At 45.7% G+C, this 27,362-nt stretch overlaps 1 protein-coding gene and 1 long non-coding RNA gene across 4 annotated transcripts in view; one reads left to right on the forward strand and one right to left on the reverse strand.

Moving 5' to 3' along the window:
* The window catches only part of MMD (monocyte to macrophage differentiation associated), a 41,359-nt gene that overhangs the window by 13,909 nt on the left and 88 nt on the right, over window positions 1-27,362 (reverse strand). Inside the window, exon 1 of one of the 3 annotated variants that reach the window (XM_064676033.1) lies at window positions 3,541-3,710. The exons of 1 other annotated variant lie outside the window; for it this stretch is intronic. In XM_064676033.1, coding sequence (XP_064532103.1) covers window positions 3,541-3,569 — 29 coding nt within the window. In that variant the 5' untranslated portion in view covers window positions 3,570-3,710. Of the gene's footprint in view, window positions 1-2,314; window positions 2,401-3,540; window positions 3,711-27,362 lie in introns of those variants that run through there. One more of the 3 variants, XM_064676031.1, reaches the window with a different exon arrangement.
* Window positions 20,147-27,362, forward strand: LOC135424610 (uncharacterized). The gene is made up of 2 exons (XR_010435280.1): window positions 20,147-21,352; window positions 24,526-27,362. It is a non-coding gene; the product is annotated as an uncharacterized LOC135424610 (long non-coding RNA).

The following is a 27,362-nucleotide window of genomic DNA, read 5'->3' on the forward strand; positions in this document are numbered from 1 at the left end:
ACACATTTGCTCAGGCCACTTCTCACAGGCAGTGCTCTTAGTAGAGCAAAGGTTCAGTTCTTTCCCCCTTCCTTTTGATAATTAATTATTTATAAATGTTATCAGGAACAACTTCAGAGGGAGGATCACCAAAGAGGTGGTTGCACAGGGCAATAACTGCAGCTTCCCTTACATTTCTCTCATTTCCAGTTTGACAGTTCAGGCTTAATGTCTTAAGAAACAGACCTGAAGTTTGAAAATAGCTGCTCTGTGATATTACTGAAGTACACATCGAAAGCAGGAGAAATTATTTTGACACATACAGTTGAAGTCAGCCATGTACTCCTGTAGTTACAGGGGTGTATGACACTGCAACATGAAGGCAGAACAATGTGCTTACAGACTTATCCACATTCTAGAGGCAGAAACTGCTCTGTTCTTTCTTAGAGATAAATAAATAAATAAACCCCACTCCACCAACAACAGATGCTTCTTGTTTTCTGCCACATGAATACTGAAACACAGGGACATTGTTCTTCCTCCTGTCTACAGGTCACATTTGCCTCTTCTGGAAAAGATAATAGTGAGAATTATAATCTCACCTTCCTAAAAGTGGAAGCTCAATTTACAGCATTCAGATGCTGTTTACTCCCAAACAAAGGCTCTCTCTAACACAACCATTAAGGTTATTATCAAATGCAGGACAGTCTGATAAAGTCCCACTGAACTGGACTATAATTTACAGAATTATAAGGCTTCTAAGTGAAGCCTTTTGATTTTCTAGCAAATCTCTGATGCATTCTTTAATTGCAGGGCTCCAGTGAAACTGGAGTCATTTAATCAGGGGATATTGCAGCACATCTCACAAGAAAACAGAAATACTTCTCCATTTCAGATACCGACAATCCAAGATCTCCAATATAAAATATTAATGCCTTCAACACCAGAATATGAAATTACTGAAATTAAGAGACTAAGAACTGCTTGCAGCCAGCCAGAAGAGCAGGATGCTTTCACACTGAGCTGAGCAATGAGTCGCTTTTCACAATTTAAATGCATTCTCAGTGCTCAACATCTGCTTGAGGCCAAGGAAGTCCAAGCTCCAGAATTCCACAGCACGCAAACAACCTTCTTTGATGAGCACACTCCCAATATAAGTGGAAAAGGGGGATTGAGAAAGACATACAACAATTTAAAACAAGAGGGAAGAAACTCAGACCCCTCCCTTTACGCTGCTTGAGCTCTGATCTTGAAATACTTTGAATATTTTAAATGCTAAACACAGGGACTGATCCATCCTTTGTGAGAGACCCCAATCTCAATCTCCTATTGATTCCCAAGGAGCAGATGCTGCCTGTTTCACAGTGATTCCAGAATTAGGAGAGGATAGTATTTGGGAGACAAAGCAGGAGGAAAATCTGAGGGTTCTTAATGCTTTATCTTTGCATGCAAATCCAGCTTAGAAAAATAAATTACCAAATCCCCAAATCTATTGCACATCTCTGTGTGGCACTTGTCTGGCAGCACAGCAAGATTAGACCCCAGACTCCAGAAGGGAAATCAAATCTCGCCTTATTCATGATTCCCATCTGCTGAATGAATTATTCTTTTAAGCATGAAGCAAAATGTCAGGAAAAACAGCAAGCACTGATAACGGCCTTGAAGATCTGGATTTTTTTTTAGTCCTTTCAGGAAGTTTATTTCCTTTATTCAGCTCAGAAGACCTCATACTTCCTTTTATCAACATAAAAGCACATTATCCCTTTCTGTGTCTTTCTTTCTTTGTGCTTTCCAGCAGCAGAAGCCATTTAGACCCAATAAACCACAAATAACAGCATATGAGAAACTCCAACAAGGTGGGCGTAACTCCACAAAACCAGCATTAGCACACATTAAATGGGGTTCAAAATTGCTTCAGTAGCTAAATATATGCTTCACAATATAATATGTTATCTAGGCTCTTTGTTTTCAAGAGGAAAGACAAAAAAAAAAAAATCACCAGCAGGTCAAAACAGATCAGCACTACATTTTCATGATGAAGATTCAGGTAAGATTTTGAAGAGAATCTAGAAGATTCATAAAAAGCTTGCCAAATTGGCTGATATTTCCTCTTTACAAATTCATTCAGTTAAAAATAGAGCCATATTCCTCTTCACTAGGCGCCTTCCTTCCTGGATTTGACAGTATCTAGCTGTGGTTTGTAACTGCTCACACAATCTTTACTATCACTGAACATCTGAGGCACAGAAATAATTCAGATCAGTACAGAAGAAGCAGTTCCCTTATTTGGAAATATCAGTGAAATCACACGCTGTGCAAAGGTTCATGTACTTACAGCACGATACTAAAGATGAAAGGAAATCTGCAATACTCAGAGAATCCATAAACAACTCTGGTACCATGCATAGATCAGGTCACGGAAAAAAGTGCCTGTGCATCCCACTGACCTCCCCAAAGGTCCTCAGCCCTCCAGCAAGTACGAAAGGCAACGTTTCAAGTGAAGAAGGGGCAGCAAAAAGTCACCCCTGGGTGCTGCAGCACATCTGAGCTCAGGGGCAAGGCACCAGCCAGCCTGACAGCCGAGGTGTGGGCTAGCACAGAAAAACCACATCCGACTGCATTTGCATTTTTCTCTCTCGGTTCTCTTTCAATTTTATTTCCCTTTTAGTACTTAGGTTTTAGTTTCTTGAGCAAGTTGGTGAAAGGAGGGCAGGGCAGCCCTATGGTGGGTACCTGCTGAGGAAAGGCACCAGAGAAACTGCCCTTGTCCCAGAGATGGACTGTCCATCAATAATTATCAGCCTTGCATCCCAACTTTGGGCAAAGAAGAACCTAAAGCCCACAGATGTACATGTTTATCTAGAAACCCTGACCGCAGTTACCCAATCAACCCTGCCATGAACACAAGCAGCATCTTTTTAAGCTGAAAAAGGGCTGATTTTTAAGCTGAAAAAGCGTAGATTTAGATTGGCCATCAGGAAGATGCCCTGTGAGGGTGGGGAGGCACAGGTTGCCCAGAGAAGCTGTGGCTGCCCCATCCCTAGAAGTGTCCAAGGCCAGGTTGGATGGGGCTTGGAGCAACCTGGGATAGGGGAAGGTGTCCCTGCCCATGGCGGGGGGATGGAAGGTGGAAGGAGATGAGCTTTAAGGCTGAGCTTTAAGGTCTTTCCAACCCAAACCATTCCGGATTCCATGATTCTGTAACCAATCCGCCCGGAGGGGCAGCTGGACGAGGATCTCCAGCGCTCTGCGGGTGCCGGACCCGGCTCGGCCCGGGAGCCACAGGTCGGGCCCCGCGCGATCCGACCCCCGGCCGGATGCGCGACCCTTCACCCGCTTAACGGGGCAGCAAATAAACAAATAAAGAAACAAAGCCCATCCAGACCCCCCATACACACACCCCCCCCATCCCCTCGCACCGCTCGGGATGGCCCTGCCCTGCCCTGCCCTCCCCGCCCGCCACCGGCGATGCCGCGGCAATCTCGGCTCCCCCACCCATCCCTCGGGGAGAGCACGGGGAGGAAGGGGGAGCCCCGCCGGGGGACGGCGGGACGAGCTCACCTCCGGAACCGCTCCCGGAGCCGCCGCATGGGTCCGGGTCGGGGGGTCGGGCCGGGGGGCTGCGGGCGGCTCCGGGGGCGGCTCGGGCCGGGCTCCGGGCCCGCATTGGCGAGCGAGCGGCCGCGGCGCGCAGGACGGCGGGCGCCGGGCGGGCTGAGCGCGGAGCCGGGCGGGCGGCGGCCGCTTTAACCGGCCCCAGGGCTCCCTCAGCCCGCGCCGCCCCCGCCCCGGCCCCGGCCCCGGCCCGCCCACCGCGCCACGGCCCGCCCCGGCCATGGCGGGCGGCACCGCCCCCGGCACCGCCGCCGCGGGGACCGGGCTGGGGGAGCGCCGGGGGCCGCGGCCTGGCTGTGGGGCTGAGGGTGCCGGGCAACAACGGCCGCCGTGTCGGCGCTGAGGGTTCCAGGCGGCAGCTCGTCCCGCAGCCTCGCACGGGGGTGGAACGGCACCGGGGGATGGCGGCGGAATTGCATTGTCTTGGCTCGTTCACCCACACGAGATGAGGGCTTGGCGGTGGCAGCGCGCCTCGTCCTCAAAGCCTGGAAGCTGAAGGAGCCCTTCCACAAGGGATGCGGCACCGGCTGAGCCGGGTGTCCTCACCCCCCTGCCCGTGGAGGCTGGGCATCTCCATCCTGCTGTGGAGATGCCCAGCAAAACACTCCTGCTTTGTTGTCACATCAAGCTGCATGTGGGGTAATTTACTCCGAATCGAGGTTACAGTGTTGAGACTGCCTGTGATAACCTGACTAGCTGCCTTAGTTCCCCTGCCTGTACACCGTAATCTTATCTACTCCAAACAAACTTCCAAGCAAGGGTTATTCCACTACGTGAAGGGACCACGTCAAGCGTATTTCCGTAAGATAAACGTGGTGTTGCCTCGTATTGTACAAATCAGGGCATGAATTAGGAGAATATTACATTCTATTCGTGCTCCTGTTGTGGAATCTAAGCTCTTGTTTACAGTGGGATTTTGAATGGTTCCAGGCCTCAACAAAAGTGATTAGTAGAGGAACACCGAAGCAAACCACAGGTTTAGACAAATAAACCATACCTGGTGTTAACATCTTTTATGGCAGGACTGAGACAGATGGGATCTGCTGGCCGCTGCTGCCATGGTTTGTAAGTCATCTCCCCAGCCAAGCATGTCACCTCTGCCAGGTAACCACCTCCATCACAGGCAGCAGAGAGAAGTGTGAACATCATGACTTGGCTGGATGTCAGGCTAAATCTGACTTTTCATGGCCTTCACGGCCCTCAGTCCCATTTACCAACTCTTCCTCTGTGCCAGAAGTGAGCAAAGGATTCAGTGGTAACAGTTTTGTAAACTGCCATGGCAAGAACTGCCCCTCAGATTCTGTAGTTTCAGGATGGAATAAGCTCTCCTAGTACAAATTGCAGATTTTGGTTGTCTCCAACAGGGGCTTGCTGCAAGAACAGCTGGGGCTGGGCCAGAAGGCAGGCACTTGGCTCATCTTTGCTCAAAGGGGAAGGTAGAGCTTGTTGCTGGAAAGGAGAGCCCTTGAAATGCAGAGCTGAGCTGGCTCCCTGAGGAACACATCTATTAATCTCTGAGGTATCGCTACTAATAAATTGGTACAATCTGTCATCTGATTTAACAGTGTCACCGGTAATAAGGTTTCATATTGCTTATGTTACCTGTTAATCCAAAAGGAGCCAAGTTTGAGGACGCGGCTGAAGAGCCCAGACCTGCACACGCAGCTACATTTGAACAGCTGAAGTGTCAGCAGTATCCCAATATCCTGGCTTTATTTTGAGGTAGAACCTGTGGTGGTGCAGCTCCCTTCCTGCTCAGTACCACACACTCATCCTTGCATTCCTCAGCCACTGCCCCAGTAATTTGCACTCTCAGGCTGTAAAAACATTCGGGATCATGTGACATTGTGGGCACCGTGACTGGAAAGCTGCTGCTTTGGGATTCTGATAAAAGCCTGGACTGACTCCTGTAAAATGAATGTGCCGACACCTTCAAAGGGGCACACGGAGTCCTTGGATCTTGTCTCCATCTTCTCTCATTCCCCCTGCTCCTCTTTGACTCTTTCTTCTGTCTCTTCCCAAGCCACTCCCATTTTCATTTCCTTCCATGCTGCCTTGGACATTTGATCTGGACTCTACCAGCAAACGCATCACAGAGAGTTTTTCTCCTCACAGTTTTCAAAGCCTGTTTTTCCACCTTTGTTCTGTGGTCACAGATCTCAAACGGGTGTAACTTCCTGTTCCATCAAAGATGTACAGATTCAAGATACAGTTAATAAAAATAATCACTGTTTCAAGCTTGTTTACTTTGAATGAAAATAAGAACACTCTTATCATGAAGCCTGACTGAGTGCAACCAGCTTAAGAAGATCCCCAGCCATCTTGACAGTGGTGATGAAACTGGAAGATTTTTAACTGGATGTCTGTGTTTCTTAAGGAGAGAACTAAATTACCCAGCACACATATTGTTAGAGCAGTCCTGACCAAGAACATATTTTTAGTACCAGTGACTCTTGTTGAACTCATCTCTGTAATTGCTTTTGATGATCTATTTAATCAGAATGCCTTAAAAAAAAATCACAACAAAAGAAACCCCTTATTATGGACCATGGAACCATTAAATCTAAATCCTAAAAATTGGCATTAAGCATACGAAATTAAGGAACAAAAACTTATTAGTTTGATTACTCACAAAGTATAAAAGAAAAGAGCCTTTGAATACCCAAAGTCCATTTGATTAAAAATGTTCATAAGACTAGAAATATGTCCTGATGCACTCAGCCAGAATTTTAATAGATGAGTCAGAGTTACAAGAAGATGGAAGAACTTTTCTTACTTGAGTGCATCCCTGCTGTGGGGCACAATCAGGTAGTGTGCTTGGAAGGAGCAATGTATTGAAAATGAACAGCCAAGGGCTCGTTAATAAGACATTTAACCTATTATTTTTACACTGGGAAAGAGAATTTAGTTCTGATCAGGGCTGTGAGGTATTTGTAAAATGGGTTGTCCAAAGTGAACCAGGCAATCTCAGTTTGATACCCAACAGACTCCCATTTGGCACCTAATAAGAGGTGTTCATGTAGCAAATCTGTTCCTAATTGCAATTCTGGACAGTCAGGAGCACAGGAGCTGTGTGGTTTGCCCTTATTATTTCTAGGTCAAATTTTCCCCATGCAGAATCTCCTGCTGGCCCTTCACAAGCACTGTCTGCTTGTCTAGGGATGGAGAAATTTGTTCTCCTGGACTATTTATGAGCATTAAATTGTCACACATAGCCATAATTTCTGAGTCAGACATCAAATGCCTTTAGAACATTATGCAAAGAGAGGCACAGAAGTGGGGTCTGTAGTTTTCACCGCATTGCAAAATTGTCTTGAGTTGCACAAATCTATCAAACGAATATCAAGGACTTGCCAAAAGCTTCCTTTTCCCCACCCAAGATGAAAATTTAATTGCCACATGAGATGTCAAGTGGTGAATGAAATCCTCTCAGGAGTTATCTTAATAAAAGTAAACACCTCACACAAAAGCTGAGTTTCTTCTTTCCCTTTGGCACAGACGAGTTCTTATTACGAGCCTGCACAATAACAAGTCCCCTGATCTGTTAAACAGATAACAGAGAAGCAGCTCCCCAGCTGCCAAAACGGATGTATTAGTGACAAGACATTGCTAACATTCCCAGGTACTTACTTTTTGGAGTTGCCAGCGGTGACAGGCTGGCTCTGGAGGCAGCAGGGCAGCACACGGGGAGCTCTTGGCCAATGTAATGCAGTGGGGAGGTGAAGGAAGCTGAGCAGCACAGAGCCTTAATGAGGCAAAGGAAACGAGTCTGACAGGTGAAACTCCACTCCCACTCTACACCGGGGAGTAAATCAAGCATTTCTGGTAAATAAGGGCGGAGAGAAATACCCTTCTGCCTTCTTTTGACTTCATAACAAACAGAATATGAGGATCCAGCCTTCCTGTCTTAGCAGTGTACATGATAAAGGAGGAAGGGGATGGTTTGGTTAAGGTTTGATTTAGAAGCTTTAGTGGTAAAGAGAACAAAGGGTTTGGGCTTTGTTAGCACATCTGAGGACACGTGGCAGCAGAGCTACCCTGAGAAAAGTTACACTCTGGGTCTGAACCAGGATGAGGAACCTGTTGGCTTTTTTTTTTTTCCTTTCTGCAGACTGACCCAGATTTCTGCTTTATTTGACAGTCATTTTGAGCGGAGTGTGAAGGAGAAGCATCACTTACTGAAATGCATGTCAATGGTCTTGTGAAACGAGTGCCTCTCCCTCCCTCAGCCTTCTCCCAGTCTAATTAATAAGGTCATCCCACTGAAGGCAGGCTTATAAATAGCTTTCCAAACACTAATGGAATTAGTTCTGGCCTGGACAACTTTTCCAGGGTGACACAGGTATCTAAGAAGGGCTGGCTCCTTGGCATAGACAGCCACTCGCAGTAGAAATGTTGAAACATAAATATTTACCTGGTGTCCCAGCTCTTGTGCCAGCACTGACCTGAAATGGGATTATAGCATTGCTAATAATATAATAGAAAGACCTCCTGCAAGTAAAACAAGGGGTTTTAGAGGAATGGGCCTTGTATTAGATTACATTAGGCTAGATAATGAAATGTCAAATTCAGCTGAAGGTTTCTCTTTTGTCAGTATTTCTGAGGAAAGTGTATTTTCCATGGCCACAAACCCACAAGATTTTGTGGGGATAATAAACACTTACCTTGGGGAATAACACCAAAGTACTTCAAGTCAATAGGAATCATTCATATGACAGCAATTAATGGGAAAGCTCTAAACTCAGAAAAGAGTGATGTTTTAAAATTGACTATTTAAATTACCTGTGAACTGAGCCATTGAACTGCTTTGAGAGCAATGGCTGAATTTTAAAATTTGGTGGGAGGCTGGAATTTTATAATAAAAGTAAAACCTAAATGTGTGCAGAAAATGTAAGCTCTGATTTTTAGAAAACTTAAAGCAAAGTGTAGAGAGAATGTATCTGACTTAGGGACTTCAAGTCAATGAGCTTTAAGCTCCTAAACAAAAGACAGACATGAAATTATACTATGATTATCTATGTGACTATTGAAGTTTAATTGCAGGAAAATAATGGAGAAATGTTATTTTGTAGTCATTTGGTCTGTGAATCAAACAATAGTCCTGCCATGTATTGCATTTCCAGTAGTAAAAAAAAGGCCACAGATTTCAAAATGCATACTGGGAAACCCAAAGAAGATCAAATTTGATATTAATCCATCTTTTCAATCAAATTCCTCCTGGTGGCATGTTCTGAATATAACCTTCTCCTTGATGAAGAAGCTGACACAAGGGCAGGAGGTGCTTCATGTAGCTGAGAAAAGATCATGTCTTCAGAGAGGGAGAGAAAAGCAGCACTTTTCAGTCTCTGAAATGGCCTTGGACCAGCTGCACAAACTCTGAGTCATCAGATGAATCAAGTCTGTTGATGACTGAAGAGAACTTTTACTTCAAAAAATACAGAAGTATCTTGCTTTCAGATATTGATTATGTAGCTTTTCCTTTAGGAAGCCTTAGTCATAGAGGTGCCAAATTTCAAGGCTTCTTTAGAAATAAAAAATGTCAGGGGAGTTTGGCTTTTAGTAATTACACCATAAAAAGATGGTGTCCCATAGCCCCTGGAACATGAATCAGCTCCTCCAGCAGAAATCAGTATGTAATTTTGGCTAAGAGGCAAGGAGGGGGTTATCAAAGGGCAATGCAAAGGTAAAATTTGCTCATAAAGAGAATTTTATACAAAAGGCCAAATCAGGACAACCTGACTCAGGAACTAAGCAGCTGTCATTGCCTTCAGGTCCAGTTTGGACCGTACCGTGAAGAGCACCTAAAAAATCACAGTTTAGATTCTTAAACCAAAAGGATGAGAGTGATGAGAGTCATGAGACTCTGTGTTGTTGCTGCCTTTAGGAAGTCTACAACAGAGAATAAAGAACTATTCTGATTGTACTATAACATTAGATACTCTCAGTGTCAGTAGATCCTAAGGGACCAAGTCTTCCACCCCATCCTTCAGTTGCACTGATGGGGTCTCATCACTGTGGCCTGCAAAGAAAACCATGACCAGCTTTTTACCCCACTCTTGGGGTAAAAAAAGACCAGATGTTGGATTTTGGCATCCAGAAGTTGAGGCTTTTGAAGATCTGTTTAGCAACCTGTTACCCATGCAGAACTGAATTATTTCTCTTTGACCCCAATATTTTATAAACTCCCAAGTTTTTGCCTTTTAAACAGTAAATGAAAAATGTTCACACTTACAAAGCCAGAGTGAAGCAGTTCCATGTTTAAATCCCTTTCCACGGTGGACCATCCTTAATCAATGTTTATAACGTTGACATGCACAAACCTTTACTCTCCTTTCTTCTTCCCACCACTGGGGTTTTTTTTTTTCTGTGAACGTGTCTGCCATCCATAATCACTCTTAATACCTCATCTTTGACATCACAATCAATGAAGGGAAATAAGCTGTTACTTAATGGGGCTGACACAAAATCCATTTAAGTTAACGGAAAGACGCTCATTGTTTCCTATCAGCTCCAGGTCAGGCCAAAGTGAACAGTGGGTGGAATTTAGCCTGTCATTTGTCATCTGAGAGGAAATGATTTCTACATCCCACTTGGAACTGCTTAGAGATTTTAAACACATTTAGCAAAAGAAAACAAACCGATTTCTTGTCAGAGGTTAAATAGTTGAAATTTTACTCTGATGGGACAGTGTCTCATTTTGAGATTTTTGAGGTAAGTTTGCTCAAATTGTATTATTTTTTATGATTGTGTCGTAGCTTAAAATGGTACTTAGTTTTCTCAATAGTTTGGGGAAAAAAAACAAACACAGGAGAGGAAGCTCAAGATGAATGTAAGGCAGTGACACTGAAGAGGTGCCTGAATGCCCCGTGAGGGTCACGAAGCACCGGCTGCACGGGAGCTCGGCCTCGCTGGCAGGGGCTGTGAGGAGCCCAGCAGCCTTTTGAACTCCCTTTGCCCTTCCTGCCAGCCTCCTCCCAAAGCAGCTTGCTGACAGCCTGCTAGTTTTATTTTTTATAGGTTCCTTAAATACATTTGGAAAGGGAGAAAGCATCTGTAATGCACAGCATTGTCTCAGCTCTTCTAGGTTTTGTAAACAGACTTAATAAAATATGAATCCATTTTTTTCTCTGGTTCATAAATATTTACAAATATAATTCAGAAGCAAAATAAACATGTTCTTTACTAGAGCCCAACAAACATCAGATGCACTGTCTCTACCATGTTTCCCAATCTGAATAATGCTTGTTAGCCTTGAGAAGAGAGAGTGGAGGGACTGGCAGGGACAAGAAGATCCAAGTGATCATCTAACTTGCAATTCCCCTGATATGTTTAGAGACTGGTTTTTTTCACTGTTTCTGCAGAAAAAACTTCTGGTACTCAAGGACAAAACTCCAAACATTCTTTCTCTTGGTTAGGGTATGTTACAAAGAGTAAAGGGAGTTCTGTTTCACCACGTCCCTTCTGGCTGACAGGAAATTCTTGGGATGTAACATTTAATCACTGGTGGCCAGGCCAAGTTTCTGAGAGGTCAGAGGACTTGCAAGAGAGACAGGGGCATCAAAAGGTTTGATTCCAGTGCAAATTTGTCTACTCTGCTCCAGAGTGATTGCAAAACCAATGTTACTGCTATTGGCTACCTTTGTAGCCAAAGGTGGAGGCCTTGCATCCACCATCCACTGAATTCTCAGTCTGTCCTTGAGTTAGAGTTATAAACTGTGTTATCTTTGATGGAAGGGATAAGTTTTCAGACAGACCCCGACCCAGACCTCTTCCTGCTGTGGTGGATAAAAGTGTACAGCATTCCAGTGATGTAAGTGTGTGATTGGACTCACACAAATGAGACTCTGACCCATCACATAATTGATGGAAGGCCTAAAGGGAACAAAATTCCCTAGTAGGTTTTTGGGAGCCAGTTGCACACCGAGTGGACAAACAACAATCCAGAGGGGCACAGGAGTCCCTCAACCTGTTTTTCAAGGCTGGAACCTCAGACAGCAAATTCCCATCCTCCCCATTCCTGGGTTTTGAGGTTCAGCAGCAATATTTAAAGGTAAAAGTAGGTAGAACAAAATCAGTAAACAGGCAATGCCTCTGAGGAAGAGCTGAAATAGAGGTGTTTGTGTGTACAGAGTGTGGCTTTCCAGAAACTGCTCCTTCCCTGTCACTTCTGAGCTGCTTCTGGTTATCCAGAGGGGAGCAGGAACCCTCACCGGGGCTTAACCTTGTTCTGCAGCCCTGGACATTATAACCTTCTTATCTGTAGCTCATGTGCAAAATTGCAAGGCCACATTTTTGGGAACGGAACGCAGAGCCTTGGAGAGAGGCCACGCTTTCAAAATCTGTTTCCTCAGTAGCTTCCCCCGTGGCGGGGACGCGGCGCTGGCAGCGGATCAAAGCCCAGGAATTCCTGCACTGCTCTCAGACCATTCCTCCTGGCTGAGGTCACAGCACTCTGCCCCTTTCTGCTTGGTTTTAGCAGGACCAATTTTATAAATTACAGGGTGAGGGTGAGGGTGGGGAAGGCACAGTGGTGCTCACCCGGCGTGTGCCACAGCAAAGCACCGCGGTGGCATCTGCCCTGCCCTGGGCTCACCCCGCTGGCAGCTGTGCCCTGCACTGCTCTTATCGGCTGCCCACGGCTCATTTCAAGCAGCCTCACATCTGATGTAAATAGGAATGGTGGTTTCTGAACCGCTTCCAGCTCCTCAGAACTTTACTGGAGGCTTGTAATAGCAGTCTGCTTAAATTGAAGGAAAGAACCCCAAAGCTGTCAGCAACCTGGCACTGGGGAAATCTCTGCGGAGGTTTCAGTCAAAATGACAAACTTTTGATCAGAAATTTATAAAGGCACTTTCAGCTTTTCAGTGGAAATCTCTCATATTTTGGCAGTAGAGCTATATTGGGTAAATTTTCACTAACATTAACCATTTAAAAGCTCTTTAGTGCCCGCCCTTCCAGACAAAAAGGAGGGCATCTCCTTCGAGGAAAGATGTCCCTCAGCAGAGGAGAGGTGATACTCTGGAGGAGCTCATCTCTCTCTCCTTTTGTTCTGGAGTTTTGGGGGGCAGGGGCCCAACCTTTGGATGGTGACATCAATCCCACACAAACTGAGGGATGCTCTCCTTGCATTCCTACAGCATAGAAGGTTAAAATAAATGGTCATTAAACTCCAGGCTCTCTAGTGCACTAGACATAAGTGCTGCTTTTAGTCATCAATATATTGCTATTTAAAGAAGATCGGTACTTTTAAGTCTCCTGATTATTCATATTAAAAGAGGGTTTCTTTTTCATTTGAGATTTTATGCTGTCATGCAGACATCTCCATAATTAAATGTGTGCTTGGCTCTTTCTGTCTCCAGCTAAGTAGACATTAATAGGGAATCTACCAAAAACAACTGCCAGAAATTTTCCTGCACTTCAATTTAAAAATATTAATATTGAATTACAGTGATGATAAAAGTCCAATATGAAATCACAAAAGGAAATTTAAGCCTAAATCATTTTTGAATCATCTGAGATAGTTTGTTCAAACTGTTATTTTTCTTACAGTTTCCCTATAGGCACAGCAGAGACCTGTTCTCCACCACACAAGGGGTGGTTTAAAAATAAACACTTTTAAGCATAAAATACAGCATGAAAGACTAGTACTGAAGTTGCAAAATCAACTAGGGAGCCTTTCTGTATATGTCTAATATTGCACAGTACTTGATGCCATAATCAAACAGCATTTTTCCTGTGGGAAAAATCCCGCACTGGATAGTGTACACCCACTTTGGGAGCAGCTATTCTATATTTCATTTTTCAATATGTGGCCTAGGGCTTAATCCCAGCTGGGAGGGAGAGGTCTTATAAACTGCAGTCTCAATAATCTGATCTGATCCTGGGTCATTTACAGAGCAGCCCTAATCTAACTTGGGCGCCCAATCCGCTTGCTAAAGTTTTGCTGGGAATTTCTTTGTCTTTAGGATTTTCATCCCCTACAGTAAGAACAGTATCTCCTGATGCAGTGCCCACAGGGGAGAGCTGCCTGGAGCAGCCAGGCCTCACTGAGTGAATAACCCCCTGCCCATTGCTTGGCTGTTCCCAGCTAGATCCCGTGTTCGTGGGGAGCAGATGGATGCTTGTGATAACCTGAGCTGTAGATGGAATTGTACTGGTGACTGGGGATCCTAAACATGCCCTTTTCACAGCCACTGCCTTGATCAAGGCTCTTCTCTATGCAGGAGGGTTTTCATCTGTCACAACTCTGTCACAACTCCTGCCTCTGCTCAGGGCTGTGGAGTGGGGGCTGAGCTACACGTTACACAACCTGCAAACCGAGCTGGAGGTCTAGAACAAGACCAAAATTGGATCAAGTCTTTTGCAACAAGCGAGTGGGACCTTAAATGGAGATGTTGTTTGTACTCATCCCTTTGCTGCTAAGGAGCAGAGAACAAATATTTGCACAACTGCCTTCACAAATCCAGTTCACATAAACCCTCTCCTGTCCCTGCAATAAAAAGCTGCCAAAAAGGTTGGCTTTCCATTAAACTTTGCAGTCCTACACTAAGCATGGCAAGGCAGGAATGAACCAGCCATTCTACTCGGCTTGGAGGGCACATCCTGAGCCTGTTTTGGGAGCTGTGACTCCAGTGCAGATGGTGGGAGCAAGGTCTGCTCTCTGGACCTTTATTCCAGCTGTTTGGCTGCACAGCTTTATGTCCTGAGTCCTGCTTTTAATACTGAAATGTAAAAACACAACTCAAGCAGTTCAGAGTATCTGTTTTGGTCACAATTTACTTTCTGCAAAGAGTGTTTGATGGAGGAAGGATGGAGAACAGCAGCATGAAGACATGATTTCTGCTCATCCCCATTTCAGTCCCAGCACCCGTGAAGGACAGATCATCCCATGAGGGATGAGGGACTGCATCCCAGTCATCTTGCACTGGGTTTGGAGCTCTGTGAGGATGAGCCCCTGCAGGGGTTCCCACCCTAACCCCCCCATACCATGCTGCTGGTCACAGCATGGGCCGTGGTGTGTCTGTGCCCGCTGGTAATTTTTGAGAGTTCCCAGCTCAGAGGTGACTGGGACGATGCCCATCCTTCTGTCAAACAGGAGGTGGCAAAGCTGCTCTTTTTTGTTGTCAAAAATGGACATGATAGCAGGGGATGCAGCCTGAGCTAAGCACATGGGAATGCAGCAGCCACTCTGTGCCTGCCCCGGGGAGCTCTGCCAGCTCACCTCCACCCTGACCTCACATAGCCCTGCTATTCCAGCTCCCGAGTCCAGCTCGGAGCAGCGGCTTTGTCCTCAGCGCAGGAGGAAGGTTTGTTTTGACGGCAGGATAATTAACGTGCCTCGGCTCCAGGGCTGTAAAATCCCTGGGGAGACCAGGCATGTCTGATTGGTACCGTGCCACAGCCAGGTGAGCGTAACACAACCTCCCTGCTGGGGGGTGGCCACGCTCAGCTACCTGGCTGCAAAAACTACAGCTCTTTTCCTCCTTTTATAACGGCAAAGCTGGTCTCCACTAACCATTCCACTTGGAAAAACACCACCCAGCTGCCTGGACAGGACACAGTGAGAAACCATCAGCTATGGCAAACTTTTTTTGATGTGATCAAGGAAATTGCAATCACTTGGAATACACGGTGGGACTTGAGGCAGCCCTGGAGGAGCGAGCCCTGTCTTCTGCTGCCCTGCAGAAGGAGTTATTAAAAATGGGCTAAAACCAGCAAACTTAAAGCCATCCTTAATCAAAGCAGCCCTTGGCTGCTGGAAGGTTCTGCTCTGCAGAGCAATCCCTGTCTGGTGCAGCCAGACTTTTGTGATTTAAGGCCTGAGGGAATTATGTATATGGGCATTCATCCTTTCATATGGCAATGTCCACATTCACATCTGGCTGCTCCAGAGTTTGCCCTGGTTTCACAACCAGTAATCACTGTCTCTTCCTCCTTGGCTCTCCTTTAACCAAACCATTCAGTCCCAGTTTGGGAATACTCAGCATTGGATAAATGCACTAAAGCAGCAGCAAGGACAGCTTTGCTGACATTCCTCCCCTATTCCAGTATGGTTTATTTCATGTTTACCATGTTTTGTTTTTTTTTTTTTTTTCACTTCACCATTATTTGTGCAAATAAACTCTGCAAATATGAATATAGAGCCATACTGGTTTGTATGGGTATTTGAAATTGATAGAAAAAATTACCTTTCCTACAGATTTTCCATTATACTGATAGAATAAATTACCTTTCCTCAAGGTTTTCCACTATATATCAACTTCCATTATGTGCTGAACACTGACATGAGAAGGAAACCTCTGCCATTACAGCCCTGTGCAAACATGGTTCTCTTCCAAGCTTTCTGTCTTACTACTAAATAAATATGTGTGCAAGATAGCACGTGTGTAGTACTACAGCAGACTATTATTTACACAACTTCCAAACCTGTACAAATTCTGATGTACAGTTCACACACAAAGCATGTTCTAAGACACGGAGCTGCAGTGGATTTTCCACACACCTGTGCTGACACCACATCAAGGACCAGAAACCCAAAACATACAGCAGAGACCAAACCTGTGTTATCCTCAACTGAACCCAAATGAAGTGCTTTGTCACCTCAGAGGAAACTAAATCCACCTCAGATCTGAATTCCCTCTGGAGGTACCCATCCCTCTCCCTTGGCTGTGAGAGCAGACTGGATTTCCAATCAGGCACTCAGGTTGGTAAAACAGAGAAGGAGTGTATCCACAGCCAGGAGCTTGGGCTTGAGATCTGATTGACCCCATAACACTACTTCTGGAAGAAATCACCCAACAAAAAGTGTAAGATAAGGAAATTTTTCAACACCTGAAAGGCAGCAAGATGCCTGGCCAGTTTCGAAACTTTTTGGTAAAAAAAGCCCAAAAATTAACCTGAGTTTTATCAACCACTGACAAATATTTTGGTTTTCTTTACAAACTCTTTCATTTCACTTGTACAACAGCATTGCCAGGTTAGACACAGCTCCTGAAAGCCTTGCTAAGGTGTTCACATATCCCACAGATAGAGATCTGTGTATATCCACACACACAGGGCACCCAGGGTTTGCCAGCCAGGCTTGACTGCAGGAGAGATGGACAGGGGAGCAAAGGGGTGATTTACACCAGCTGAAGATCTGGGCTATATTTTGCAACAAACCTCATGCAAAGTAAACATGTCCTTGCATCATAAACCATAGGAGCCAAGAAACAGCTCTGCTGGAGGAGCCATAGAATAAGGAGAGAACAAGCCTGTTCAGGTTAAGAGCTCTGTATCTAAAAACATGTCCTGACACATTCACAGAAGGTTAGGTATTTTTGAAGTCGATTTTCCTTTTCTTGCAACTCCCCAATCCTCTGAGCTCATTAAAATGAAGACACTCTAATTTCCAGGAGTGGCCAACAGGGAAAGGTCAAAGAAGGACTTCTTTGTAATGTTGATTCTCCAATTCCAGGGAGAAGAACAGCAGGGTTTTCATTAAAACACTGTCAAATGATAAATTACTGCACTGTCAAAGGAAAGTAGGACTGCTATTACCTTATATGCAAATGGTAGTGAAAGAAAAGACTTGATGATTTATAGCTTGTGTACAGGTCTACCTGAAACGGGATCTTGGGCTGACAAAAACAAGGGTCTGGTTACCAGCAGCTGCTCCTGGCTGGGTATGGAGCAGCCAGAGCTGCTGTATCAGCAGCATTACACATCCCCTCTGGATGGAGGTTCTGTGGGGGTACATCAGGACTCCAGTTCTGAAGGTGCAAAGTTACTCAGAGAAGAGATGCTTTAGGCAGATATTAAAATGAAAAAGAAACAAAGAAGCAATTTTTGCTGTTGCACCAAACATCAAACAAAGCAAGACAGCCCTGGGAACCCAGTGAGATCTGTGCTGGACAGGACACTCAGTCTTTAGGGAGGGACTCGAGTGTAAAATCCAGAGCTGCTGCTTGCCACTTTGTGTTTTGTGTTTCCATGGATAGATGCCAGGGGAAGACAGTCTGATTAGACAAATTATTTTAGTTCGAATTGAAACAGATCTTTGATTTCATTCATCCCATCTCCACTTGAAAAACGCCATCTGTCCACTACAAGGCATCCTGACTTTCAGCTAAGAAAAAACACTGCTCGAGGCCTCAAAGGGGAAACAAAGTGAGGTGCTGCCTGTCCCGGGTGCAGCTCTGATGCCAGGGGTTTAGGGTGTTCACAGCTGTAACTGCCTTTGTCTCCAAGGAAAGCTTTCCTCAAATCCATGGGTTGGATCTGAGGACCAAGCCACTGTCTTTTAACAGTTAATTAGCTGGAGCAATTAGTGGTCATGTTATTGTGCAAAGAGCAACAAAAGGAGTGTGAAAACCACCAGTCAGAGAGCTGCTGGACCTGAAAGCAGGGAGGGATGGCAGAAAACTGGGGCAGCACATCCAGGGCCCGACACAGGCTCTGGAGTGTGGCAGCCAAATGGTAACTGTGGTTGTATCCATGCAAATTTGGGCCCCTCTGCTGCATTGCACTTGCACTTAGGTCACGCCTGGGTATTTCCACCGAAATCCTGTTGAATTACCTCGAGTAAACTCCTGCCTGCAGCAGGGAAAGGGAGAGCAGAGCACAGACCTGGTCCAGGGTCATGCCTGAGTCCAGAGCAACAGAATCTGGCCCCTGGAAATCCCAAAAGTGCAGCATGGAAAGACCAATGATTTGTGGGGAGACACCAACTGCACATGATGTGCTGTACCTGCATCCCAGAACATGATTTTTAGAAAGCTGATGCTTGGGCCAGTAGTTGCTTTATGCAGTTGACTGTCAAATCATCTGCCCTGTCCCTTGAGCTTCTGGAGAAGAGAACAGGGTGATCCAAGGTGAGGTGAAGAACGAGAATCAAGCTGGGGTGACTTCTGCAAATTTAAGATACTGTAATACAGGGTTAAAATGGAAGCATTTGCAATCTTTATGCAACAGACTGTAATTATGTGCACAAAGACATGTCTCTGCCTGTGTAGGTGTATGCATTATACATTAATATGGGTATAACAACCAAAGAAGCTGATATAGTTGCTTCTCATTCCATATTATCCTTTTATTAGGAGATATGCACTACGATGGTTTCAGGTTTTTAAATCCATGGCAAAATATTAAAGCACTTTCTGCCTTCACCACGTGCAGGAACCTGTGCCACGCCAGGGCTGCACCTACAAACCCAGTTCTCTCTCCGAAGCCTTGTCCTGCTCCGGTCATCTCAGGCACTTGCTGTCCCCATCCCAGGTTAAAGTCATGATCAGACACACTGTAAGTTCTAAGCCCAAAGTGCCCCTTTGAACTCAGGGCTTATCTGAGCCCTTGTTGCCTTCTGGCGGGTTATGCCGCGAGTTTGAGACGACGGATCTGGCCGACAGAGGTTTATCTGCTAAGACAGATGCCTGTAGCAGCAGAGCTAATCTGGAGTGCCCTGTAGGAGCAGAGCTAATCTGGGGTAGCACTTAAATCAAATGAGAGCAGCAAAATGCTGCTGACCCAGGAGGATGCTCTGGAGCCCTGTGCTAACAGGGTGCAGTGAGAGGAAGCTGCCCACGCTCCCAGCGCTGTACACACTGCTCCAACTCAGACACGTGTCTCGCCTGGCCCTGCTCAGGATGTGCCATGGTGCCATTCACAAGGTCCTGGTACTCATCCTGTGGGAACTGGCCTCTGAAGGTAGGCAGACAACATCCAGCTTTCACTCCCTCTGTCTGCACAGGATGGGAAGTGCCCAGAGATCCAAGGGTACAGACAGGTGAGAGTGCTGCTGTACAGCTGCATGGAAATCAGGAATAGGAAAAGGCTGGCCCTGGTCCAGTCCAGGTAAGCCTTTGCTACAGGTAGAAACAAAGAGAGGTGCTTCACCCTTGTGTGATGAGAGCACAGCCTGGGCTTAAGCCATTTGCCTTCATCCCTTTCATCCAGTAAGTATGCCTTGACTTCTGCTCTAAAAAAAAATGGAAATGGGCTCCTGTAACATCTGTGACTGCAGGTTACCCTGAGCACTTCCCAGCAGACAGGGCACAAAAAAACCACAACCCATGTCCTCCCAAGCAGCTGTTAAACAAAACAGGAAGAGGCAGCCCTACAGCATGACCGTGCTTTGAAGCTCTGCCCTGAGGGCCAGGCTTGGGTCACCTGTGGGAAAGCTTTAGCAGGCACCATTCACCCTCCGCCCCCTGCCTGAGCTGGAACCTTGCTTTTCCTTCTTGCCTCAAACACAACTGCCTTCTCCTCTGAGGAGCTCTACCCCAGGCTGGGGCATCCTGTCTTTCACTGCACACCAGGAGAAAACAGGCAAAGAAATAAACCCACACGTTCACCCTCAGCAGCTGAAGTAGGGAAAGCGTTTTCTGTCTGCAAAAGAGGAAGAGCAGCCAGTCCATCTGCAAAACAGTTTCCCATTAACCAGCCCATGATAATATCTTACATGGCCCTAATGGCAGTTTAACTGTCACCCCAAGAAGCAGATGGACTTTTGTAACACCGAGAACACAAAATCACAAGAGGAGGGAAGCCCCGGGGTCTGCTGGCAGGACAGAATTGGTTGGAGGGAAAGAAAAAGGGTCCTCTGTCCCTTCAGCTCTCTTGAGGCAACAACAGGGGAGCAGCACATCCCTTCCCAAGCCAAATAACCCTGCCAACACAGTTGCAAAAGCACACAGATTTGACAATGATGAGCCATATCTTCTCCTCCAGTCATGGCTTAGCCCTCCCACGTGTCCAAGCAGCTCTCCATCCTCTGCCACCGTGGATTGGTGAAAACCTCCATCCTCCCAAGGAACTCACACACCACCATGTTTTGTAAATACATGTCCCAAGGACGTGGTGTTAATACTTCACAATTATTTTTTTTCCCTGCCAGAATGAGTTAACACTGGAGTCTCTGTCCTGGCTTCAAATTTCCTGGCTTTCCCCTGTCTGCGTCAGGACATAATTCTTTCCAGCCAGCCTTTTCCTCAGATGTTCAGAGTTAGCATTGGGATCCCTGCCAGCTCTCCTTCCCAAAACAAACACGGAGCCTCTTGATGCCAAAGATTTGCCTTCTATTCAGTTCCCCAGGGATAGAACTCTTGGCTTTACAAGCAATGCCCCGATTTTCATTTCAGCCTATGTATATAAATAAAAATGCAGCTTTACAGAGCCTTGTCTGCTCTAGAAAAGACTTGATGGCGTGTCCCTACAAGCTGTCTCTCTCCATCAACTGTAAATAGAGCTTCAATTAATTAATGAGATTATCTGCCAAGTTAGTACACATTGTTTCAGCAAGGAAAATAAGGCTTATTGTCAAATTGCTTTTTGCTGGTGCAATCATGGCAGCAGCAGAGATTTTGCTAGTAATAAAACCACCCACCCATTATTAAACCACTCTGGTTCCAGTGTAAACCTGGTCTTAAACTAATGCCCTGAAAAGTGATAAAATACTATTCCCATCTCGGTAAAAAGCTTTTCTTCCCCTGCAGCATCTCTGAGTTCACACCTTCTCTGCCGTGGTGACCTGTGTGCTTTGCCTGGAGGGCTGGAAATTGCAGAGCTGCTGGTGGCTGATGAGAAATGATTCAAAGGAGGTGTTGCCCTGAGCCCTGCAGAGAGCAAAGCACAGCCCTGCACTGCTCCCCGTGGGGTACAGCTGAAATTTGGACAGAACCTTTCTCTCTGCCCAGGGACGTGTCCTTCAGGCTCAGGACAGGGGAAAGGTGTGTCCTCCAGCAAGCCAAGGCTGCTCCCTCTGCTCTTGGAAGGAAAACAAGTGGGTTTCTTCTTTTTGAGGAAACAAGTTTGTGACTTATGTCAAGTTTGTGCTTAATATGCTCCTGAGAGAATGGGAAAGAAATCACCTGTTAAAAGTACTTATTCAGTCCATCAAGAACTGCATTTTTGGTTGCTGGGGAGGGTAAGAGGTACAGTGGTCATAGGGAATGCACAGGGCATGTGCAGACATTAAATCAACTGCTGCCACTCATGAATTTTTTCAATACACCTTTTATGCTTATTACATTTGTTTCATGCATGCCCAGTTTCCAACAGTAAACTCGAGGCACCTCCCATTAATCCCTCAGTACTCTGGGGCTATGTTTTGTCCTTTGAAAAAGGCAAAGGTGGATGTGCCCAATCCTTGCCTCCTCTCCCCTTTCTTGAAAGGTTTAGCCCTAGAACTGGCACATTGATTTTATTTATAAGAAGTGGCTGAGCTAAAAATAGAAGGTGAAAAATATTGCCTAATAAAGTTACAAAAAATATTGATGATTTAGGAAATACAATTACTAAAAATAGAACTGGATGCTAAGCCTGTATTCTTTGCTCATCTGAAGTCAATAGCAATTAAATTCAGTGTATTTTTAGATAATGAAGAGCTATATCATGTGCCCAATCAGCTTCAATACTGAAGGAGTGTGAAATGTGGGTGCTTAAACAATATGTCCAGGTCTTCTATGCATTCAGGAAGAGACACAAATATATAATCATTCATAATTAACAATTTCTCTATAGCACCACCCATGAAAGGATCTCGTGTTCCTTCATAAATATTAATTAAATCAACCCAACACTCCACTTGTGTAACAATTATTGCTGCCATTAACAGATGGAGAAACTAGGGCACAGCTTCATTGCCCACACAGAGCATCTGCTGCAGACCTGGGATGAGACTGACCCATCCACAGCCTGGGCTGAACCAGCAGATGCTGGATTCGGATGCCTTGTGACAAGGATCTGCCTCCAAAAGCTGCTCCCAGTTTATCACGTTAGGGTGGAAATGCCTTTTTGAAATGTTAATGTCAAACAGCGTCAGTATTAGAGAGGGAAACTAAGGAGCAGCGTCTCCAAGGAAACCAGCACACGTGAGGAGGAGGGAGTGAGGAGACTAAACCAGGAGCAGAACAGGAGCTAGAGTTGGCAGCTGTTCTGCTTTTCCCATTTTTTACATTTCTGCTATGATTTTCTCTTGATAAGTCAGATACCTTTCCACTGTGAATGTCAGGGCAGCTTATTTATAAACAATTAATTTAGCTTTCCATCATCCAAGCGTGAAGAACCAGAGCTCTACCTCAGAGCCCTGACAGCTGCCCCGGGAGCCCTCCTGCTTCCCTCCTGGGCAGCAGCAGCCACCAGCAGAGTCCAGCACACATCCCCCCTTCCCTCACACCTTCCCCACGTGACATCCTCGCTGCAGCTCCAGCTGCCATTCCATCCACCACTGAGAGCAGCTATTCCAGGTCAGGCTGCAGGAGCCCCTCAGGGACACCAGCAGGACACGTGGATTTGCTTTCAAGCCCCAGATCCCACCTGATGGGACAGATTCTGCAGTGCTTGGGGGAGTCATGGAGTCATTTGGGCTGGAGCAGGACCAGGAGACCCAGCCTGATGCTTTGCCTTATAAAAAGGACACAGGTAGCTCAAGATACTTGGGTTTTAATCCATCTAAAAGATGGCAAGTGGGCTGTAGGGCTCCCCTAAGCACGAAGCAGTATTGGCCCATGGCTGGAAGAACAGTATTTCCAACTAAACTCCCAACATCAATTCCTGCCTCTTGGCATCCCCACCAAAGCACCAACATCACACAAGCTGAATCACTGATAACTCAAGGTGATGCAGTTCTAGGCAGTAAAAACTATTCTAAAGTCCTTCTTACAGCCCAGGGGTTTGACTTGGACATGTTACTGTGCTTCTGTACTCAGCACTATCAGAGGATGAGCGTTTGCACCATGAAACAATGTGCAAAATGAGACAAGACTTATCCCTTTTCAAATTCAAAACAATCACAGCATGGGAAGTAATTCTCTCTTGTGAATATGGGTTAGTCTGTCTGGACTAATCCTCTACTCATATGTAGTGGCTTATTAAGGATTTTAAAAAGAAATCTGAAGGCTCAGATAGTATGTTTACAGTGGAACAGGCTCACATGAAAGATGTATTTTCAGGGAATTTAATGACATGTTTGACTTGAACTAATGTTGGAGAAATCTAGAAATCCTTTTTTTTCCCCTGTGTTGTTTCTGTGAAACCCTTTAATGAAGGCTTTACAGAAGCAGTAATATATCTTTAGAAGGGCACTGAAGCCAACTGAAAGTGAGCCAGTGCAGACTGAATTCCTGCTTCCTGCAGAACAGCAAGAAATCCTCCCAGCACCCCTCAGTTCCCTCCATATCACAGAGCTAGAGATCAGTGCCATGGAGACCACAGGTCACTCAAAGTAGGTGTTGTAAGGCTCTGTGTCCAGGGTTTGCCCAGATTTAATGTGGCTTGTTCATCAACTCCTCTGTTCCTCCTGCTCTGGGCATTTTTTGTGGGAGTATATTTTATTTCATTCTCTTTGAACCTACCAGGGTTAGTTCACAGACTGGAACTCAGGTGCATCCCCTGCATGCCAAGCTGTATAGTAACCCCCTTATGAACTGCATAAATGACTAAGAAGAGAGAAATCTCAGTGCACAGGGCAGAAGAGCAAGAGAAAATAAATGCAGAGCAGACATATGGAGCAAAGAGCAGCGGGAACAGGAGCCCCATAAGCCAAGGGCAAAACTGGAAATAGAGAGTATTTTCTAAATCCTTGCCTGTCCATCCAGTGTTCTCCAACTCATATTGCTCCTGAATAAATGCTAACACAATTTTACCAACACCTTGCTCCTTTGCAAATAGCACCTGCTCCAGAACAGTATTTGTGTGCTGGATATCCCAGCCCTAAGCACTGCCTAATCCTCTGGGCAAAGCACACACAGATAGGCACGGGTAGGATTAAGCAAGGCACAAACCCAGGATCGACTGAACAGGGTTGGAAGAGCCAGGCACAGAGTATGTGCAAAGAGCTGCACAGGATGCTTCCCAAACCATGTGAATTCCAGCAAGGAACACACATTTTACACAGCACGATTTAGGGAAAATAGCAAAACTGCTCTGAGAATATTTACCCCCATTTTCTCACAGTGGTGCAAAGGACGTGGCAGAGGGCTGAAAGCACTCGAGGGAATGCAGCTTCAAGGGTGATTTCTGGTAAGCTTGGCCTGATAAAAGCCCATTTGCATGCATTAATCCTGCCACAGTCATTAAAAAAGCGTGGTAGCTGAGACCTCCCCAAAGCAGTAATTTCACTGGCAGTGACTTGATTACTTGGAATTCTTGGTACATACTCCAGGGCTCTCTCACTGCTTTAATACTCCAGTATTGTTCTAGTACAGACAAAACTAAGAAAGCCATTTTATCCCCATTGGGAAGGCAAAGTCCTGATGCACTTCAGTTTCTCATTTTCCTGAAGGGGATTTATCCTCTGTTTGCCTTCCTGCTATCAGGAGAAAAGTGCCATTTGCTGCTTTTGCCTCCACGTTTCAGGGCAGAGTCCACCAACTCTATCACAACTGATAAATTTCCTTATGAGTGAACAGTTGCTCCAGGAAACTGCTTCCCTGCTCCCAGCCTCCCTGGGCACCACTGGCAGTCCACAGCCCAGCTTCCAAAATCAGCAACTTCCCACTGAGTTCCAAGGAGCCAGGGGTCTGTGGTGGGTGTACACAAAAGGTTTGCCATTAGAGGAAACTATCAGGAGGATTTCAGCTATCTGAAAGTATTTATCAACCCAGCCTTGCCAGTCAGTGTTACAGAACCAAACACGTGGCAATGATATGGCACACGTGGCATGGAATCACCACATTATCTGCATGACCTTCATCAAAGAACCACAGAGCTTTTCTGTTGGCATTATGACACCTCACCATCAAAGAAAACAGCTCTTTGGGATATTTTTGAGCTCTTTTTAGTCCCCCCAAGGTCTCCTTAGCAAAGATTGTTATTTCTGTTCCCTAATGCCAGGGATCCCTTATCACAGAGAAGTCTCCTAGCATGTGAGATGATACATGAACACACAAAAAGCTTTTAAGAGCTTACAGGCTGAATAGAAGGCAGATGGGAGAGCCCAAGAAAAGACAACACTGGCCTGCCTGGGTGACAGTGGCCATGACATATGAGCAGCTTAGTCACTGCCAAGTTTTGCCAAAGCAGCTACAACTCGCAGTTGAATAATTGCACTTTTTCATTGCTAAATAACAAAAACAACACTCAACATAATTATTTCAGTTTGATACGTGGAAGAGGACCATGCCACCAACTTCAGATTTATTACCATTTCATCACATCAAGGGTTTAACTCCAGCACCCAGCTCTCAGGACCCTTCCTTCCAAAACCAGGCATGTCCATAACTCACCGGGGTGCAAAGGACAGCTTGAAAACAAAACCTGGGTTCACACACAAGAATTAAGAGACCAAAAGAAAAACCACTAATGATTCTGGCTCCTTTTCTTAAAATACAGTTAAATGAAAAGATACTCTCTAGATTTCTTTGCCACTGCCAGGATGTTCTGCGGCTGATTCATAAACCAGCACGTCTGGGGATGCAGCACAGGCTGACAGTTCCTACCCAGCTGGAGTACAAAACATGCAATCCAGCCAACAGCTTTGTTCAATTATGGTTCAAATCCACTGCAGTTTATTTCTGGAAGTATTTAAAATGCCTGTCCTGAAGGCATTAGGACCACTGCAACCCAGTGAGTCATCCACCTGACACAGACAGGTAATAAGTCTCACTGTGTTTACTAAAGCTTTCTGTAGGACTCTGTGGGTGCTTCACATTCAGGTGATGTAAAACAGCCCAAGGGACAGACACCTACAACAGTCTGGGGTCCAGGGCTAATTTTCCCTTAGTAACCAGTTAAAATCCACCAGTTAAGGAGCACCACATACAGGAACTTGAGCACTATCTAGAGGGACACAGTAACCTGGTGTTAAACATCCCATTAAGCACTGAGAGGGAGAAACCCAGCAGGATGAAGAAGAACCTTGTGAACCAAAAAGGCCTTGAGCTTGTAGCTCCCAAACTGTGGGAAGAATAACAGGAGCTGATGCAGATAACATTAGACTTACTGGAGATGCAATAACAGCCTTCATGTGGCTCAGGTGGAACATGATACAGCTGAAGGAAGGTTCAGGGGGAGAGGCAGGGTCAGACATGTGGAGATGCTCACTGGAAGCCAGGATGGAGGGTCAGAAATTCCTGTTCCAGTGGGACACATGGCAGCCATGACTCACATATCACATTACTGGTAAATTTACCCCATTTCACGCTTTCTCTTGGGCAGGAGACACCATACCCAGCTTTTCCAGGAAGCATATTGTATCCCATCAGGGGATTTGTGTGGGCAAGGGGTAAGAGTGCCCCATAAGAGCAGAGCTCATGTGCTACCTACGAAAAATAGGCAGGTATTTGGAAGGTAGGTATAGGTAGTGCCCTCAGGGGAGCTCACAGACAACATGGAAAGCATTAAATTCTGATGGGAGCAGCAGCTGGCTCCTATCAGAAAGACACTATCTGTATCCTTTTAAAATCCTTAGTGTTTCTTTTCTCCCTGGGAAGATGGGAACAGCCTACCAAGGTCATCTGCACTCTGCTGGCCGAGGAAGATGTGCCGAGGCTGCAGCACAGCTCAGCCCGTCCGGGTGGGATGCCTTGAACAGCACCGCGTTCCTGCAAAAATAACTGTGCCAGGCACAACTCGAGATTGAACCAAGGCCCCTCATCAGTGCCGGAGTGGATGAACAGCGTCACTGCTTCCCACCGCCAGTGGGCTGCGAGGCAGCGGCAGCGCTGATGGAAATTAGTCTCTTTATGGCTGGCAGGCAGAACTGCAAGCTCATATCGATGCAGAGCACAGCTCGACACAAAATGACCCCCTCGGCAATGGCACCGTACCAAATAAAGCGGCGTCTCAACTTA

The sequence above is a fragment of the Pseudopipra pipra genome, chromosome 19, assembly GCF_036250125.1.
Source record: "Pseudopipra pipra isolate bDixPip1 chromosome 19, bDixPip1.hap1, whole genome shotgun sequence".
Taxonomy (NCBI): Eukaryota; Metazoa; Chordata; class Aves; order Passeriformes; family Pipridae; genus Pseudopipra; species Pseudopipra pipra.